This window comes from Podarcis filfolensis, assembly GCF_964270895.1.
Source record: "Podarcis filfolensis genome assembly, chromosome: 5".
Classification (NCBI taxonomy): Eukaryota; Metazoa; Chordata; class Lepidosauria; order Squamata; family Lacertidae; genus Podarcis; species Podarcis filfolensis.
In genome coordinates this window covers 4,293,392-4,311,783 of record NC_139608.1, presented here as the reverse complement: position 1 = coordinate 4,311,783, position 18,392 = coordinate 4,293,392, and the positions used below count along the sequence as shown (strand labels likewise).

The window sequence follows — 18,392 nt, the reverse complement described above, 5'->3', positions numbered from 1 at the left end:
TGCCCTTGGTTCTGGGCTGCCCTGGCTGGGGCTGGTAGGAATTGTAGTTGGGGAAGGCTGCCCTACAGTTTCATGCAAGGTCATTCGAAACAGTCTCTGGTTTTGATTTAGGGGTAGAGACTAATAATAATTTAAAGTATAGCTCTGTTGCAGATCTTTCTATTAGACCAGGGTCCTGCCATCTGATGCAGCTGCACATGTCTTTCAATGAACTGAACATACTGAAAGATTATGAGGGCTTGGGGAGGGCGAGAGAAGTTTGTGTGCGTGAACTTAATAGCGTTTGGCTTATTTTTTAGTTGCTATTTTGTTAATAGCTTTCCAGATTATAAATGCCTTTTTTATTTGTTTATCGTACAACATGACACATGCTGTAACTGTGATGCTTAACTTATTTTTTTACAGTGAGGGGGAAAAGTATTTGATCCCCTGCTAAATTTGCCCGTTTGCCCTCTGACGAAGAAATGACAAGTCCATAATTTTAATGGTAGGTTTATTGTAGCTGCGAGAGACAGAATAACAACAGGAAAACCCCCAGAAACCCAGAAGACAAAAGTCAGAGATTGATGTGCATTATAATGAGTGAAATAAGTATCTGATCCCTTTGCAAAAGGTGACTTAGTACTTGGTGGCAAAACCCTTGTTGGCAATTACAGAGGTCAGACGTTTCTTGTAGGTGGCCACCGGGTTTGCACACATCTCGGGAGGTATTTTGTCCCACTCCTCTTTGCAGATCCTCTCTAAGTCAGTAAGATTTCGAGGCTGACTTAGCAGGGGATCAAATACTTTCCCCCCCCCCACTGTAGTTGCTGTTTTGCTAATGGTGTTTTATGGATAGTAATGGCTTCACCGATTTGTTAATGATATTATATGATGTGTGCTGTGATGTCCTTTATGTTTTTGTCATTTATTGTTTGTAAGCTGGGATTCGTTTGAATGGAAAGCAATAAACCCAAATAAAATCATGAGAAAGGCTGAAGGTGGATCTGCGTCACAGGCAGACGTACGCAAAGAAAGCTATGAGGGCAGGAGGCTGGGTAAATGCACGACTGACGTAAGACTGCAGGGTCTCTACCAAGGAGGCAAACAGTAGCAAACCGGCTACTTGCTGTAAGCTCAAGTCCCGCAGGACACTGGGGTGGGCTTCCAGTCTGTGTTTTTTGGCAAAAAGCAAGGGAGTCCTTGACTGTGCATTTGTGGTTGGAAGCAGCGGTGTCCAAGGAATAAAACGTTCCTCCAGGCAGAATCCTTCGGCCCAGGTCCAAGGTAAGGTGCATCCCATCAGATAGCGGCTGAATCTCAGTGCATCCACGGCCCTTGTGCTAATAACCTCCCCCTTGGCTCTGCCGGCTGCTGCAGAAGCGAGGATCCCTGTTACAGGAAGCTGGTCGAGTCTGTCCTTAAGCGCTCGCTCAGACAGGTGATTCCTGAGGAAAGGAGCTGTCCTCACTTCCTGGAAGACTGGCTGCCTGCAGGGGAGAGAGAGGGAGGGAGGGAAGCTATCAGCTAAAGCAGAATTCAGGACTGAGCGCCTCAGCATTGGGGGTGAGGCTATGCACACAACGGCCACATCCTCTAGGGGCTTAACAGGGAGTCTGTGGTGCCAGAGGATGTGAACCGTTTACTGTAAGACAGAGTCACAGTCACTTTGTTATTTACTTATTACACATTACTGCTTCCTCATTCATGGCTTAGTCTCTTCACCAGCTAAGGACATCCTGGATGCTCAAAGGGAAGGGCTGCATACTTAAGAACACATCTTTGCCCATCACTATGGCAAACTCTCTGGAAGCAGCAGGGTTGAAAACTGCTTCCCCAGTTTGCCTCTGTGCATGTGATCCGCAACAGCAGCAGCAGACGCCCGTGGATGGGGAAGGGTCCCGCTGCTTCTTTGCCCTTCCTCCAGTTCATAGCCCCCACCCCCACCCTGCCTGGCTCCTTGCTGTCTCAAGACTGGGACCTCCCCCCCTCCCCGAAAACAAATTAGCTCCTTTGCATTGTTTGCTCAGTTTCCTGCCTTCAAAATGGGGCTGTGCACTCCTCAATTTGAGAATTAATCAATGTCCGTGAAGCCATCAGCAAATGAAGGATGACTACAGGAGCTGCTTAATTTCTATTATTATTATTATTTTTAGGAAATATTTATTAAGATTTTACAAAAAACAGATATACAAAAACACATAATAAAAAAACAGGAAAAAAATAAGAGTAGACACACACACAAAAAATACAAAAAATTAAAAACAATTCTTTTTCATAATTTAAAACTCATTTGCTTGTTTCTTTGACTTCCTCACACCTCCCCTTCTTGTATTCCCATTTAAATAATCAAATCAGCAAATCCTTACCCTCTTTCATTTATCTTATCTCTATAACTTAACATTTTATAACTCAGTATTTTCATCCATTATCAATTCATTTTTGCATATTCTTATTAACTTTGTTACTAATACCACTTATTTCCAATCCAACACCATTTTAGTTATTTTTTTCCCACCTATTTATGCCCTTCGTCCATATTCTTAAAGCATTACAGCTGCTTAATTTTTAAACCAGGCAAAAATTTGGAGTAAGGCTGCCTTCAAAGAAGAAGAAGAAGAAGAGGAGGAGGAGGAGGAGGAGTTTGGATTTGATATCCTGCTTTATCACTACCCTAAGGAGTCTCAAAGCGGCTCACAATCTCCTTTCCCTTCCTCCCCCACAACAAACACTCTGTGAGGTGAGTGGGGCTGAGAGACTTCAAAGAAGTGTGACTGGCCCAAGGTCACCCAGCAGCTGCATGTGGAGGAGCGGAGACGCGAACCCGGTTCACCAGATTATGAGTCCACCACTCTTAACCACTACACCACACAAAGCCCCATGAGATCCCTGGGTTACTTCCACCTGATCCAATTTGTATCCTGGAGCGAAATTTCCCTCTTTAGGGCTAGCAAGCCGAAAAGGTTTGAGGAAGCTGTGCTCAGGCCTTTCTCCTTTGACCAGCACAAGACTTGCTTTGTCAGGTAAGAAATCTTACTGCTTAAAATGTATGGAAGGGTTAGAAATGTGTTGTCTTTAAGACAATGGAGATGGTGGCCCAAACTAGGAAGGGCAACCACAAAACCCAAGTCATGCCACTAACAGGCAAAGGAAGGGGGAAGGAAGAAACTCCAGCTGCTATCAGAAAGCATTTCTTCTAAGCCTCGGAGCTTTTTAAAAAAGCGATAATGATGTGGGTTTGCGTATGAAAGCGCCACAAACCCTCAAGTTGACACTGTATGGAGGACTTGGGCTTCCTATTCCACTCATGTGCCCAGAAGTTCAGTTCCACTTTCCCTGGAAAGCGGGGAGCACAGGGGCTTCAGGAACTGCTTTCTTGGCGAGTCTGCACTTTCCGCATTTCAGTCACGTTTCCTTTTCAGCGTGACAATGAGCCAGCGGCAGGAGCGAAGCAGGAAGAGCAGGAGGACTCCTGTGCGTGATCGCAGAGCCCTCTTGATCCAGGCTGGACAGAGCTCCTATCGCAGGAAACAGAATGCAGAGGCAACAGGAGTAAACAGAGGATGGGGGGCAGGGGCGGGGGGCTGCAGGGAGGCAGCAAGGAATGCTTGACAGAGCGTGAGGCCAGAAGGTAAAAGCATCAAACCTGCCTGGAAAGCAGCTCCTCATTCCTAGTACCAGCTGTGCTAACCTTCTCATTTCGTGGACGTGATGAGGTTGAGAACACTAATAAAAATCCTCCCCCTTTCCCGTCCTTCCGTCTGCTGCATGGTGAAGGAAGATGCCAGGTGCTATTCAAGTTGATGACTTGGGCCCCAGGCTATGGGTGCTCAATGGTGCCGCTAAATGGTGCCCGCGACGTAACGTGATGTCACAATGTCAAGTTGCGTAGGCATGCCGCAACAGCACTTCTGAGGCTGTGTGGTGTAAAGCCAGTGTGGTGTAGTGGTTCAGAGCGGTGGACTCATAATCTGGTGAACCGGGTTCGCTTCCCTGCTCCTCCACATGCAGCTGCTGGGTGACCTTGGGCCAGTCACACTTCTCTGAAGTCTCTCAGCCTCACTCACCTCACAGAGTGTTTGTTGTGGGGGAGGAAGGGAAAGGAGAATGTTAGCCGCTTTGAGACTCCTTCGGGTAGTGATAAAGCGGGATATCAAATCCAAACTCTTCTTCTTCTTCTGTGCGGGTCCCTGGAGGTCACGTCCAAGGCCTCGCCAGACGTCCGATACAACTTCCAATTTCGCAGGGCCTCGGACATTTCCTCAGGCCTCCAACGCAGCTTCCGGTACCAAACTGGAAGTTGTGTCCGAACCCCCACAAATTTTTTGTGTGGGTGCCCAGGCACCCAGGGCCCCTAGAGTTGGCACCAGTGCAGCTATCGCCGAAGCCCCTGGAAGGAGCTATCCCAGAGAAGCATGCGCACTTCTCCAACACAATCCTTTTCTTAACCCGTCTGGCTGTGTGCCATCAAGCAACGAGGTATTATTTGTCTGTTATCCACCCTAATACCCCAGAGCAGGTTACAGCAGCAAAGCAAAGCATTAAAAACAATTTACAATAACAACCATAAAAAGAAGGCGAGTCCCAAAAACATACACCTCCCTCAGGGGTAAAAGACAGGGTCAAAGATGTTTCCTCGAACCAGCCCAGACCATGCAAAATAAGGCGATTTTGCTCTTACTCTGCCTGCTCCTTGATGAGGATCCAGAAGAGCCGGGGCGGCTGGTTTGCTGGGGCCCAGACTGGGAGAACTGGGGAGCGATGGTTGGGACTTTGCCCCTTCCAGGCCTGGCATTTGGGAAGTCCGGGGAGCAAGGGAGCCTGGGTTTGCTGGGGAGGCCAGGAAGGAAGTCGCTGCAAGAGGGAGAAATGGAATTAAGAAACAGGGGACAGAGCAGCCTTTGCGACTTGGAGAAAGATGGGATATTAATCTTCTGAATTAATGAAGTCAACTGAGCACCACAAGACAAGGCAGAAGTTTGCAAGGAGTCTGGAATTCTGCAACAAAAGACTCTGAATCCTACAACATTTTGAAAACGTATCGGATTAGAATCAATTGATGTGGCAGACCCTTGTAACGAAATTGTTAAGTACCTGTTAAACAACTGACACGTTGGCAAGGAACAGCATTCATACCATTTATTCAGGCAGTCGTCTCACATAAATTCCTCCTCAAAATTCACATTTCCCATTAAATACTTTAGCTTAACCTTCCTCAGTCTGACCCGACAACAGCTGCCTAAGTAAACAGCCACTGAAGTGAATGCACATTCTCCACCTTCCTCTGGGGCTGTCCAGTGCTAGTTTGTAACCTCCTCAGGGCAGGGACCTGTCCTCTTGCACTACGTAAAGCAGTAGATGCACCATATAACAGCAGGTGTTAATAGCTATGGAGAAGCTGCAGAAAGGAAGCCTGGGTCTTCCATTTGTCTCAGGGCTGAGTCCCAGAACTTCCTTTCATAAGGAAATAGGAAGAGCTGGCGGGCCAATGTCCCATCTAGTCCTTCCTCCTGTTCTCACAGTGGCCAATCAGATTCCTGTGGGAAACCGGAAAGCAGGATCCGGCAAGCAGGATCCAAGCACAAGAGCCTTCTGCCCACCTCCTGTGGTTTCCAGCAACTGGGATTCAGAAACATGGCTGCCTCTAAATGTGGCCATCAGGGCCAGTAGCCATTGATAGCCCTCTCTTACATGAATTTGTCTAATTCTATTTTAAAGTCATCTCAGTTGGTCGCCATCAATGCCTCCTGAAGAAGAGAGTTCCACAATTTAACTAGTTTAACTGCTGGGAAAAGCTCAGAGTCAGGCTGAGTTTACATGAAGCCTCAGGCCATGTGAAAACATGCCTCTGAGCATGGACAAAGTGAACACACCCACACCCACACCCACACCCACACCCACACAATACTGCCTGTCTGCGACTTGGGCTTAGGAAAACCGATTTCTGGGCAAAGAAAGGGCTCATGCCTTTCCTCCCCTCTTCTTGGTTTGTTTGGTTTTTTAAAACTAAGCACAGAACACTCCATTGTTAAGAGGGTTCTCTGGCTGCCTTAACAGCGGCCCCATTAACTACGAACCAACGCTGCAAAACAACTTCAACAGTTTGCAGGGGATTCCAAATTTTGGGATTCATACTTAATGTTAAGTACAGACCCTGTGTTTCGTATCGATTTCTCAGTTTGTGGGGTGCTGAAAAACGCAGGGGTTTCGCTGCAAAAAAACCAAAAAACTGCACAGGTTAATTTTCCTCTTAACAGCCAGGTTGTGACCCAACAGGCAAGGAGCAACTCAGGTGCAGGAAAGGAGTAAAAAGTGATAGATTCCTGAGATGTCTCAGTTATAGAGAAGTAATTAAAATGGGACCTCAAAGGGTCTCTCACAAACAGGCCAACACAGATGCTCCATCAAAGAAAGTCACTGTGAGGGGAAGGGGGGGTTGAAAAAAGCAGGACTCTTCCCTCTTGAAAGGAATGTGGATGAGTTTGCAGAGCTTCCTCCACAGCCACCTGCCAGAGAGGTGGCCATAAGAGTTATCAACCTCCCAGCTTCTCCATTTCCTCAGATTGCTCCCATTGTTTGAGACTTTGCTTTTGCAAACTGTTACCATTGATGGCTCAGGCCCGCTAATAAGGCAGTAAAAACTCCAGTGTTTGAACTGCCTTTCGGCAGCCCTGTTTGCTTGCTTCTTTTTACAGCCCTCTCTGTTATCTTTTCAGAAGATCTTGCCAACCCCCTTTTCCAGTCGAGCAGGAAGCCTCTGGTCAAAAATAATAAATAATAAAAATACAGAGATCATTATCTGGTAGAATCTCAATCCTCATAGTTAGAAACTGAACTCAGAGGGGTCCAGAACAAATGGAGCGGATTCTAAACGTTTCGTTTAGCAAAACAGGCTGTAATGGCTTGTGGGCCATTTCTAAACACATTGTCCCCCCTTCCCTGCTACATTCATGATGCTCACTTCTTGTGCAATGATCTGCTGGTATCTGACAGGTATTATCGATGACATCTGGAATGTATACAGACATAGACACTTGCTAAAGAACTTACAGCTCCTATTTAAATTTCAGTTTGAGATGAGATAGGCCTTTTGCCCAACCCATGGGAGCATCAGCCATGGAGCAGCCTTAGTACATCTAAATTCCCTGGGTCTATATTTTGGGAACTGCCTCTAGCAGCTTGGGTGGGGGTGGGGGGAGTTGCTGGTGGAAATGGCACAAGGGGGAAAGGGTTTCAAGCCAGCCAGCTGGCTGGCTCGTTCTGCCCCCAGCCCCAATTCCATTCAGGGGCCTTCGTGGTTCCTTTTAAGCTCAGAGAACAACTTGTTCAGACATCCTGCGTCACGTCTGGTCTGGCCAAAACGTGCTCCATCAGCGAGCCCTTGTGGCTCTCCCCTCCCTCCTTTCTTCAAACTCACAAAGTAGAGGGAGAATACAGGGCTTTCTTACACCTTTCCTCCAAGGAGCTCATGACACTGTACATTGTTCTCCCTTTCCGCCATTTTACCCTCGCAACAACCCTGCAAGGTCGATTAGGCAGAGAAAGAGGGAGCCATTTGCCCAAGGTAACCCAACGAGCTTCGCAGCCGAGCAGGGATTTGAACCCTGGTCTCTCCCAGGGGCTAGTCTGACACTCTGACCGCTACGTCTTGGTCTGCTTTGACGAGCGCTGCCTGCTCTGGTCGTCCCCGGCCTGCCTGGTGCCCTTCAACGGCAGGTGCCAGGCATTGAATCTTTGACCCTCACACAAGGAATGCATGTGACATACGCTCCGTGGAATTTGCCTTCAGGGAAAATGGGTTTTATTGGGGATACACAAACCGGTGCCTCAAATCACATCCAGATATGAAGCACCTGACAAGGCCGTCGCAGAATCTCCCTCGATCTCCGTATGTGAAGCAAGTCAACATTAACCAACCGCAACATCGTCACCCAACCACAACCGGAGGGCAAATCAGTCGAGCTGGTGGTGGGAATGAGCAGGGCTTCCGCGATATGACGGCGGCTAGGTGCTACTCTGGCAGGAAGAAGAAAGGGGGGCATGTGAGACATCCGCCACAGAGACATAAATCTTTATCTGCTGGCTCTCTGTGTTCTCTCGCTTTCTTGGGAGAAACCAGCCTGAAGGCACGCAAGCGACCGAAAAGACATGCTGCTCCGGTGACTCATAAGCCACAAATAGTTGGGGGAGAGAATAAAAGGCAAGTAGAACAATGTTCTCTCACCTTCCCACCCACGCCAGGAAACGTTTAGTTATCTTTCTAATATTACAACCAGGGAATCATTCAGGTATAGCATGGCATATACAGGGGGGATGGACACACCACTACTTAGATGGGATCCAAATGCAGCGTACCAGAGAATCACACAGCATGCCAGGGACCCAAGAACCTCAGGGCTGTATTCAACTAACTTTTACTCAGAGTAGACCCTCTGGAATTAATGGCCAGGAGTAACTTAGTTCCATTAATCTCTGCGGGTCTACAGTGAGTAAAAGTTTGTTGAATGATCAGCTTCATTTCTACGAAGTGTAAGCAGGTAATCCTCGTGGCTCCACAGAAAAAAACATCTAAAGATGCACCAGAACATAAAAGCATAAGAGAACATCTACCATCTCTGCTCATGAGGCACAGTGGGATCAAGAAGTCCTTATCTATCTATCTATCTATCTATCTATCTATCTATCTATCTATCTATCTTTTATCTGAACTCATCTCCTACAGGTGACTGTGGGACAAAGGCAAGCCACTCGGGTATCTTACTGTCTTGGGAAAGAGTGTTCTTCAAGGATTTCCCTATCCAAGTAACCCTGCACAAATAGTTCATTGTTCTTATGGTTTCTCCAGATCACTTTCTTCCCTGCTCAAGACCCTGTGCAGCTGTTAACTCCGCTGTCGTGCAAGACTGAAAACTATTTGCCCAGCGTGGAGCTTCATTTATGGAGCTACCACGTTTTCAGAGCATCCACACATTTTCTTGCCATTTCCTCCCCTTAGCCACTGTGAGCATTTTTGTGGGTTGCGGCTGCACAAAAGGGCATCAGCGGATGGCAACACAAGGAATTGGGGCTGATGCTAGGCTGTGCCTGAACAGGAACCCAGAAGGAGGCCCTGCTGAAATTGCTTGGGAACTGCCAAAAATGAAGAGTGAAAGGTAAGTAAAATAAATAAATCCCCTCTTCACCAGAACCCAGGGGCCAAAAGCAGCTCTCCAGGCCTCTCTGTCTGGGCACCCACCTCAGTGGCCCTGATCCGTGCCCTCTTTCAAGTGCTTTTGGTCAGCTGGAATGTACCCTTGAACTGCATTGTGTTTTAAAATGCCTGGAGAACAGAGGGGCGTTTGTGCAAAAACCTGAGTTTGGGCTGGAATGCAGCCTACAGAGCAAAAGCGTGAATTGCCCCCATTGCCCCCACCCGCTTGTTGTCTCTGTCCCTACGCACCATTTGCATGCGGCCCCTGGAAAGTTGCCCACAAGGGAATGTGGCCCTTGGCTCCTCAACCCTGATCTAGCCCAATGCCTTGCTTCTTTTTTCAGCCAGCCAGTTGCTTCTACGAATCTTATAAGTAGGCATCACAAGGGTGATGGCCGTCCCGTGGGGTTCTGACTCCAGCAGGTGGGACTCGGGAGTTAGACTGCGACTAAACATGGAGGTTCCATTTCTCTACCATGGCTAACACCTGCTGATGACAGACTTCCTCAAGGAAGGGACCATGGATCTATCTAGTTCAGCATTCTGTTCGCAACAGCAGCCAGACAGGTGACTTCCAAGAGGCTTGCAAACCGGGAATGAAGACACACACACAAACACACACAGCTCTCTTTGTTCCTGATGCAGTTTATCTGTACCATTTCAAGACAACAGCTGTTTAACAGAAGCGGCCTAACTTCAGGGAAGTCAATTCCCACCTCAACCTCCTCTCTGGGCAACGCTTGGGACACCCTGACACTTTTATAGCCCTCCTAAAGTGAACGTCATGCTATACAGAGAGGCAACCAGAACTATATACACGCAGGTTGGATTTATGTGGCACCTTCTGAAACACATTTGCCCCCTTGCAAAAAGGGGGTGGGGAACCTTCTCCCCCCTCCACGACTGCTGAGGGCTGCTTGCTCTTTGGGGACCCTCCCTTAACACCAAGCATAATTACTGGCCCAAAAATAACAATAAAAAAAAATGAACACAAGATTATTGCCTCTGCTCTGCCTCCACAGCTGGAGGCTGTGAGAGAGAATGTGCTCTTGTGCTCGGATCCTGCTTGCAGATTTCCCGCAGGCACGTGGTTGGCCACTGTGAGAACAGGGTGCTGGGCTAGATGGGCCGTTGGCCTGATCCAGCCAGCTCTTCTTACGTTCTTAATCTTCCACTTTGAAAGGGGAAAACACACATTGTGCAATGGAATGATTAACTGCGGCTACAGATTTTTGCTTTTGGGCTGCAAAACACAGGCGTCTGTTTCTTTAGCGCAGAAGTCCAGACTGCCTGCTTCGAGATGCTGGTTCCCGCAGCCAGGACAAGTCAAGGACATCTGCGGTTGCTGCCCCGGAACTGGGAGACGTCTGGAAGACTTATGAGCAAATGAATCTATCTTACACCAAATCATTTGGGCCATTAATGTCATGATTCTTTATGAGACTTGGCTTGCTTTGGTACACTGCAGCTCCTACAAGTTTCAAACCACGTTTTGCAACTAAAGACTCTGTAAACACACAGAAAAGATATGGGTGAAATAACACCTTGGGCAACTTAAAGGTAAAGGGACCCCTGACCATTAGGTCCAGTCATGGACGACTCTGGGGTTGCGGCGCTCATCTCGCTTTATTGGCTGAGGGAGCCGGCGTACAGCGTCTGGGTCATGTGGCCAGCAGGACTAAGCCGCTTCTGGCAAACCAGAGCAGCACACGGAAATGCCGTTTACCTTCCCATTGGAGCGGTACCTATTTATCTACTTGCACTTTGATGTGCTTTCGAACTGCTAGGTTGGCAGGAGCAGGGACCGAGTAACAGGAGCTCACCCCGTCGCGGGGATTCGAACCGCCGACCTTCTGATCGGCAAGCCCTAGGCTCTGTGATTTAACCCAAAGCACCACCCGCGTCCCTTTGGCCAACTTGGACGGTTTTAAAAGACTGTTAGACAAATTCATGCAGCAAAAAGCTGCCAACGGCTACTAGCCACCACTGCTATGTTCTACCTTCCTTGCCAGAGGAGGTATGACTCTGAATACCAATCACTGGGAATCACAAGCAGGGAGAGTCCTGTCGCACTCGGGTCCTGGCTTGTGGGCTTCCCTTAGGCATCTGACTAGCCCCTGTGAGAACAGGATGCTGGACCAGCCGAGAGCCCTGCTTACGTCCATGGCACTGATTCACACCCGTGAAATGTCACGTCTGCCCATTTGCCTCGGAACTTCCCCATTTGCAAGAAACACATTCAAAGAAAAACGCTATGAATTATTATTTGGCCCCGAAGGCTAATTGCAATTGATGGACAAAAGCTACAGTGGAATGTGAACACTGAGAGGAACATTTAGGAATAAACTTCTGATGGTAAGAGTAATTTGGCAGTGGAACGGACAACCTCAGACGGTGATCGACTCCCCTTCATTGGAGTTTTCTAAACAGAGGTTGTCACCTGTTAGGGATTCTTTACCTGTGATTTCCGCATTGTAAGGGGGCTACTCTATTCCGAACTTAAAAATGGAAAGCGTAATGCTGGTGGTCAACAAAAGAGGTTTAAAGACTCTCTCAAGGCAAATCTAAAAAAAAATGTAGTATAAACACCAACAACTGGGAAACACTGGCCTGTGAGCACTCCAACTGGAGAACAGCCTTTACCAAAGGTGTCATGGGCTTTGAAGATGCTCAAATTCAGGATGAAAGGGAGAAATGTGCTAAGAGGAAGGCACACTTGGCAAACCCTCACAATGATCAGCTCCCACCCGGAAACCAATGTCCCCACTGTGGAAGGACGTGTGGATCCAGAATTAGCCTCCACAGTCACTTACGGACTCACTGTTAAAACCGTATTCATGGAAGACAATATTACTTGGCTACAAGTGATCGCCAAAGAAAAATAAAGAAGAAATAGGGGGCTGAGCCTTGGGGTCCCTTCTGACTTTATGATTCTGCAATTCTATGATAAACACGCTACTTAAGAATTTACAGGCCACTCTTTCAATAGACCATACACTTACATACCTGTCTGACAGTCGGTCTACGCTGTCCTGGGCAACACTGAAGGACTGGAGAGTCAGGATCTCAGCAGCTGATGGGGGAGAACCAACCATTCCAAGATGCCCCAGGGACCCCTCAGAGGTTTCAGTTTCAACTGCTGTTTTAGAAAAGAAATGCTTCAGGATTTGGGAGGTGGTGCTTTTTCTGCCAAATGTTTGGGCCCACCTCTCGTGTCCCGTGCCCCGTCTGCTGGTCCACCCATCTTTCAAACCCTCTTGTGGTAATTAACGTTCCCCCAACTTGATGCCCTGCAGTGGGTTTGGACTACAAATCCCATCATGCTGTCTGGTGCTGATGGGAGTTGTAGTCCAAAAATCTAGATGACACCAGATTGGGGGAGTGCTAGCAGCGTAATATCTAGACCAGAGCAGCATGTTCATTGATATGCCTCAGAATGGCCGACTTAAACCTAAAATTCGCGGACTTCCATCCAATCCTTACACGATGAAGAGAAGCAGAGCTCGGAATGGCTGGGTCTCTTGCCGCTGCGAGTGGGCGGACGGGAGATCTGCTCAGACTGGAGATGGCTGTCCCTGCTACAGGAAGAAAGGGCATCGTTTTCTGGCCTGGCAGGGAAAACGAAAATTCAAAGAACGGTGAATGCTTGTAACTGAAAACTATTACCGTGCAAGAATTATTGCCTCCTGCATTTCCTGTAATAGAGAGGCATTTTGCATCGCAAGCTGGCTTGCCAGCACCAAAGCAGCCTTGTGGTGCAGTTTCCCCCTTGTTTACCGAAGTCAGGACATTTTTGCGGAGAACTCTGGGATTATGTACGCAGCTCCTTAGCAAAGCTGGGCAAAAGCCTCCCCTCAACTCATTCCACTGTGTCAGATCAAAATTTACATTTACATTTGATTCTGTCCCTTTTATAGTAAGCTGAATGTCTGCACCTGCCTTATAGGAAGTCTTCCACTGGCCCATTAGCTCATTACGGTCTGCTCCAGGCTTCCCTAATCTGGTGGCTCCCTCCCATAGGTTTTCCGACTGCAGCTCCAAACATCCCTGACCAGTGGCGTAGCGTGGGGGGTGCAGGGGGGGCGGGCCGCACCGGGCGCAACATCTGGGGTTAGGGCAAATCCATGGGTTAGGGGGCGCAAATCCACGGGTTAGGGGGCGCAAATCCACGGGTTAGGGGGCGCAAATTACTTGCCTTGCCCCGGGTGCTGACAACCCACGCTACGCCACTGTCCCTGACCACTGGTCATGCTGGCTGGGCTAAAGGGAATTGTTGTCCAACAATATGCCCAGAGATCTGCACCGGTTGCCGATTTGCTACTGGGCCAGGTTCAAGGTGTTGCTATTAGTATACAAAACCTTCACCAACTTGGGACCAGTTTACCTGCAAGATTGTCTTACCCCACATACGTCTACCTGACCACTTCGATGTAAGGAACTAGCACTGTTTTAGGTGCCACACAATACCCATTCCGCCTTTGTAAGAAATCTTTAGTGTGGCAGCACCTACACTCTGGGACTTCCTGCCTACTGACCCCAGGCAGACACATTCCCTGTACTCTTTTGGGTGCCTGCTAAAAACAGTGTTGTTTCTAGACAAAAGCCTGCCCAGAAATGTAGAATGTGAATGTATGTTTCAGTCTGTTTTTAGTTGATTGTTGACTTTATCTTTTGATTATTTAAAAGTTGTTTTTATGTATTTATTTTATAAGTTAAAAAAATTGATAGAGTGGCTGGGGAAACCCAGCCAGATGGGCAGGGTATAAATAATAAATTATTATTATTATTATTATTATTATTATTATTATTATTATTATTTGAATTTATATACCGCCCTATACCCAGATGTCTCAGGGCGGTTCACAGAATAAAATCAAAATATAAAACCACAAAATACATGACCAAAATAAAAAAGCAACCCACTTGTAAACCACATTGATGGGGTTTTTTTTTGATGTTTTGTTTTTTGTACAAAAATCAACCAGTGTATAAATTTCAGGAAATAAATACGTTTCTGTCCTTGGTATGCCTTTTTTCCCCTTCTCAGTTTGATTCCCTGGCACCATATTTGTATAAATTAACTATTCCAAAATACAGACGTGCCTTCTTCACACTGGCCAGACTGGATGTGATGCCCTCTGCCATACTTGAGGGCAGATACCAAAAGATTCCAACTGAGAAACGACTCTGCCCCTGTGGAGATGGCAGTCTGGAAACAGCGGCTCGTGTTCTCCTGTCCTGTCCCCTTTATAAAGATCTGAGGAATGAGATCATCACCCCACTCTTACTTACCATCCCAGGCCGCCCATCTGCGGCCACATTGTTCTTTCTTTTATCAGATCAAAATGATCAGACAACAGCAAAGGTTGCTAGGTTTATCGAGGGTGCAATGAGATTAAGGGCCACTATCTGAACGATAATCTTGGTCCTCTGATGGTCCTTTTTACCCAATGTTGTCTTTTTAATTGTATATATTGCTTGTTTTATGTTGCTAAGGCCGTTGGCTAATGTAAATAAAGTTTAACTATCTATCTATCTATCTATCTATCTATCTATCTATCTGTCTGTCTGTCTGTCTGTCTGTCTGTCTATCTATCTACGTTTCTGGTTGGCACCAGACTGGGGAAGGCTGAACTCCATTCTGATGGGTAACAGCTCTGTTATTTGGATAGGAATCTTCCAGCACCAATATTTCAGAGGTGTGGGAAACTGACCATGGGTCCTTCTGCACCCAACGCATATGATCTACTCCTGAGCTACAGTCTCTGGGCTGCCAGTTCCAATCCCTGAGGGTGACAGTGAAAGAAGCGCGAGACTTGGGGTTGTTTTTTTTTTTTTGAGATTTCCACCTTTCCCACATTTGGATGCTGCTATTTATATGCACTTGCGCCTAGAACTTTGCTTTTACCACGCTATTAAAATGCGACTGAGAAATCAATGTAAATGGCAGAGATGCAGCATTCTGATGACAGGGCCTGATCCGGCGAATGGCAAAGGCTTTCCTCAAATCCAACTGAGAAAGAAATAATGATTCCCCCTGGTCTGGAGAACGCCAAATTAAATTGCCAGGTCCGAAATGTGCCTTGCAGGAAGCGGCAGGTGAAATCTGAGGCTCCCACGAGTGGCACCTGGGGCTGGTGTCCACATGACGCATCAAAAGGCCTGTGCAAGGGATTATCGCAATCCTTGTGATGTTATCTACGGTTGCAGCAGCTGCGGCAGAGGTGGTACACTATGGCCACTCCATCCGTCTGGCTTGGAGCAGCTGCTGTTTGGCTATTCCTGCTCCAGGACTTCACAAGGTTGGTCCAAGGCATTTTGCAGCCTGTGGCAGAGCAACAAATGCTCCCTGCCCGTCTCTTCCCAGACATAATAATTTAATAATTTCTTTTTTAAAATCAAGGTGCATAGTACCCCTGACAGTAGCAACCCTCGTTTACCTACTTTCTTTTTCTTTGCTCCATTCAAACTGCCGCCGCCCACACCTTCCTGTCATCATTCTTCTCTTGGACTACTGCAATGCGCTCTAGGTGGGGCTACCTTTGAAGGAGACCCGGAAACTGCAACTAATCCAGAATGCGGCAGCTAGACTGGTGACTGGGAGCGGCCGCCAAGACCACATAACACCGGTCCTGAGAGATCTGCATTGGCTCCCAGTACGTTTCCGAGCACAATTCAAAGTGTTGGTGCTGACCTTTAAAGCCCTAAACGGCCTCGGTCCAGTATACCTGAAGGAGCGTCTCCACCCCCATCGCTCAGCCCAGACACTGAGGTCCAGCTCCGAGGGCCTTCTGGCGGTTTCCTCCCTGCGAGAAGTGAGGTTACAGGGAACCCGACAGAGGGCCTTCTCAGTAGTGGCGCCCACCCTGTGGAACACTCTCCCTTCAGATGTGAAGGAAATAAGCAGCTATCCTATCTTTAAAAGACATATGAAGGCAGCCCTGTTCAGGGACGTTTTTAATATTTAACGCTGTACTGTTTTTAACACTTGATTGGGAGCCGCCCAGGGTGGCTGGGGAAACTCAGCCAGATGGGCGGGGTATAAATAATAAATTATTATTATTATTATTATTATTATTATTATTATTATTATTATTATCTCTTTCTTTTCTCTCCCCTTCCATTCCACTCATGCTCGGTCGGCAGAGCATGAGACTCTTTATCTCAGGGTCAAGGGTTTGATCCCCACGTTGGGTAAAAGATTCCTGTGTGGCAGGAGGTTAGACTAGATGACCCTGGTGGTTCCCTTCCAACTGTTCTATTCTACGATTCATGATTCTATGCTTCTCTTTGAAGCAGCATCTTGTGCACACATAACGCTTCACTGGATACAAGGGGACTTAGTAAGCTTAGGGTGTTTTCCATTGCCCATTGCAAAATGAGCCATGAATCAGACTCTGAGTAAACAGGTACAGAGTTGCCACGGTGTAAATCTCTTTCCCTCCAATCCACGTTAACACCAGTACTTCGCTGCCCCTTTAGTAATAATAATAATAATAATAAATAATAATAAATTGTATTTATACCCCGCCCTCCCCAGCCAGAGCCGGGCTCAGGGCGGCTAACAACAATAAAATAAAATCACAGTAAAAACAGAATAGGGGAAAAAGAGAGGGAGAAAAAAAACCCCAATTTAAAATACAGGTTAAAATGCAATTTAAAATGCAGTCTCATTTTAAAATAGCTGATAAATCAAAACCATAAGGGGAGGGAAATGTAAGGGTCAGACCGAGTCCCAACCAAAGGCCAGGCGGAACAGCTCCGTCTTGCAGGCCTTGCAGAAAGATGTCAAGTCCTACAGGGCCCTGGTCTCTTGTGACAGAGCGCTCCACCACGTCGGGGCCAGTGCTAAAAAGGCTCTGGCCCTAGTTGAAACCAATCTAACCTCCTTGAGGCTCGGGACCACCAACGTGTTGTTATTTGTGGACCTTCAGCTGGCTGCCTGGCTCACAGCGTGGATGGAAAGTGGCTCGTGCACGCTTCACAACCTGCTCCTCCCGCTCTGCCACCTCTGCTCTTCCCCATCTGAGCAGTACAGTGGGAGCAACCGGTAGCATTGTGTTGTATCTGCTGTAGCAACTGCTGTGAGGGGCAGCTTCTGATGGGCCTCTGTGCTGGGGATTCCCTCAGCCGACTCTCAGGCAAACTGCCCCCTCCCCTTGCCTTTTGTGGGTGTTTGGCCCAGGCGCCAGGAGCCATGGGAAAGGAGGTGCAGAGCTTGCTGGGCTGACCAGTGGGATGGCTCCGCTTGCCAGGTGCAAGAGCACAGCAAGCTGCACAAATTTATTTCTTTATTTAAATTTATATGCCGCCCTTCATCCAAGGATGACAGGGTGATTTAGGGTATAAAAACACACAACATAGTAACAAACAAAACTATAGTGCCCTGCACACTGTCTTAAAGGCCACAGATTGTTTAATTAACCAAAGGCCCGGTTGAAGAGGAACATTTTCTTTTCTTTTTTAAATAATTTTTATTAACTGGCCAATCACATCAAATTAAATCACATCGCATAAATTCCAAATTACAAAGCCAAATTTTTAAATTTTGTTGGGGGAACCCATACTTCAAGATCCAAAGGGGGATTCAGATCATCTTCTTATTACTGCGTTAATGTCCAAATCAGTCCCAATCAGTCCAAACAAAATTCATAATTCTATCCAGTCTTATCTTGGTGTTTCCACATCATATCTTGTTCATATAATTTCTATTTTTCCTTTACGATCTCTTCTGTTAGTCTCCTTAAGCCGATAAGCAAAATAATAATCCTGTGTGGATTTCCCGTTCCTCCACTAAGTCCAGATGGTTTCCATATATCTCCTTCGTAGATAACATCGCTCTTTCCATCATAAATTTGGCATTTGTCGCTCTCAAGTCCCACCGAGAAGTTGATCCACGATATGTAAACAACTCTATTTCTCTCTTTCTCCTCCCAGACCCAAGAGCTCCAACAATGCCTCCCAAAATGGCGACGGCATTTTTAACTGCGTCATTCCAAAACTCTTAGCTTTCCAGCTTCATCTTGAAACATTGCTTTGGTTCGAAAGTTTATCTCCACACAGCCTTAAATCCACAGCTTAAGTCCTTAGTTTCTGACTCATTAGGGGAGGGGATTCTTGTTAAATCACATAAGAAAAAGGAAGGCAGGTTTTTCCCCCCCTCAGTCATACCGTATCTTGACGTATCTTCTCATATTTTATTCTTGTCTTGTTATCAGAGATC

General features: G+C 47.1%; 1 protein-coding gene across 5 annotated transcripts in view; it reads right to left on the bottom strand.

Annotated features, from left to right (window-relative positions):
* Window positions 1–476: 476 nt before the first annotated feature.
* The window catches only part of ARMC9 (armadillo repeat containing 9), an 88,201-nt gene continuing 70,285 nt past the window's right edge, over window positions 477–18,392 (bottom strand). For 4 of the 5 annotated variants that reach the window (XM_083612776.1, XM_083612779.1, XM_083612778.1 and 1 more), the window contains exons 22-25: window positions 12,653–12,777; window positions 12,176–12,308; window positions 4,661–4,833; window positions 477–1,469 (exon numbers count right to left, since the gene is read on the bottom strand). In XM_083612776.1, the coding sequence (XP_083468902.1) occupies window positions 1,447–1,469; window positions 4,661–4,833; window positions 12,176–12,308; window positions 12,653–12,777 (454 nt within the window). In that variant the 3' untranslated portion in view covers window positions 477–1,446. The remainder of the gene's footprint in view (window positions 1,470–4,660; window positions 4,834–12,175; window positions 12,309–12,652; window positions 12,778–18,392) is intronic. The other variant, XM_083612780.1, reaches the window with a different exon arrangement.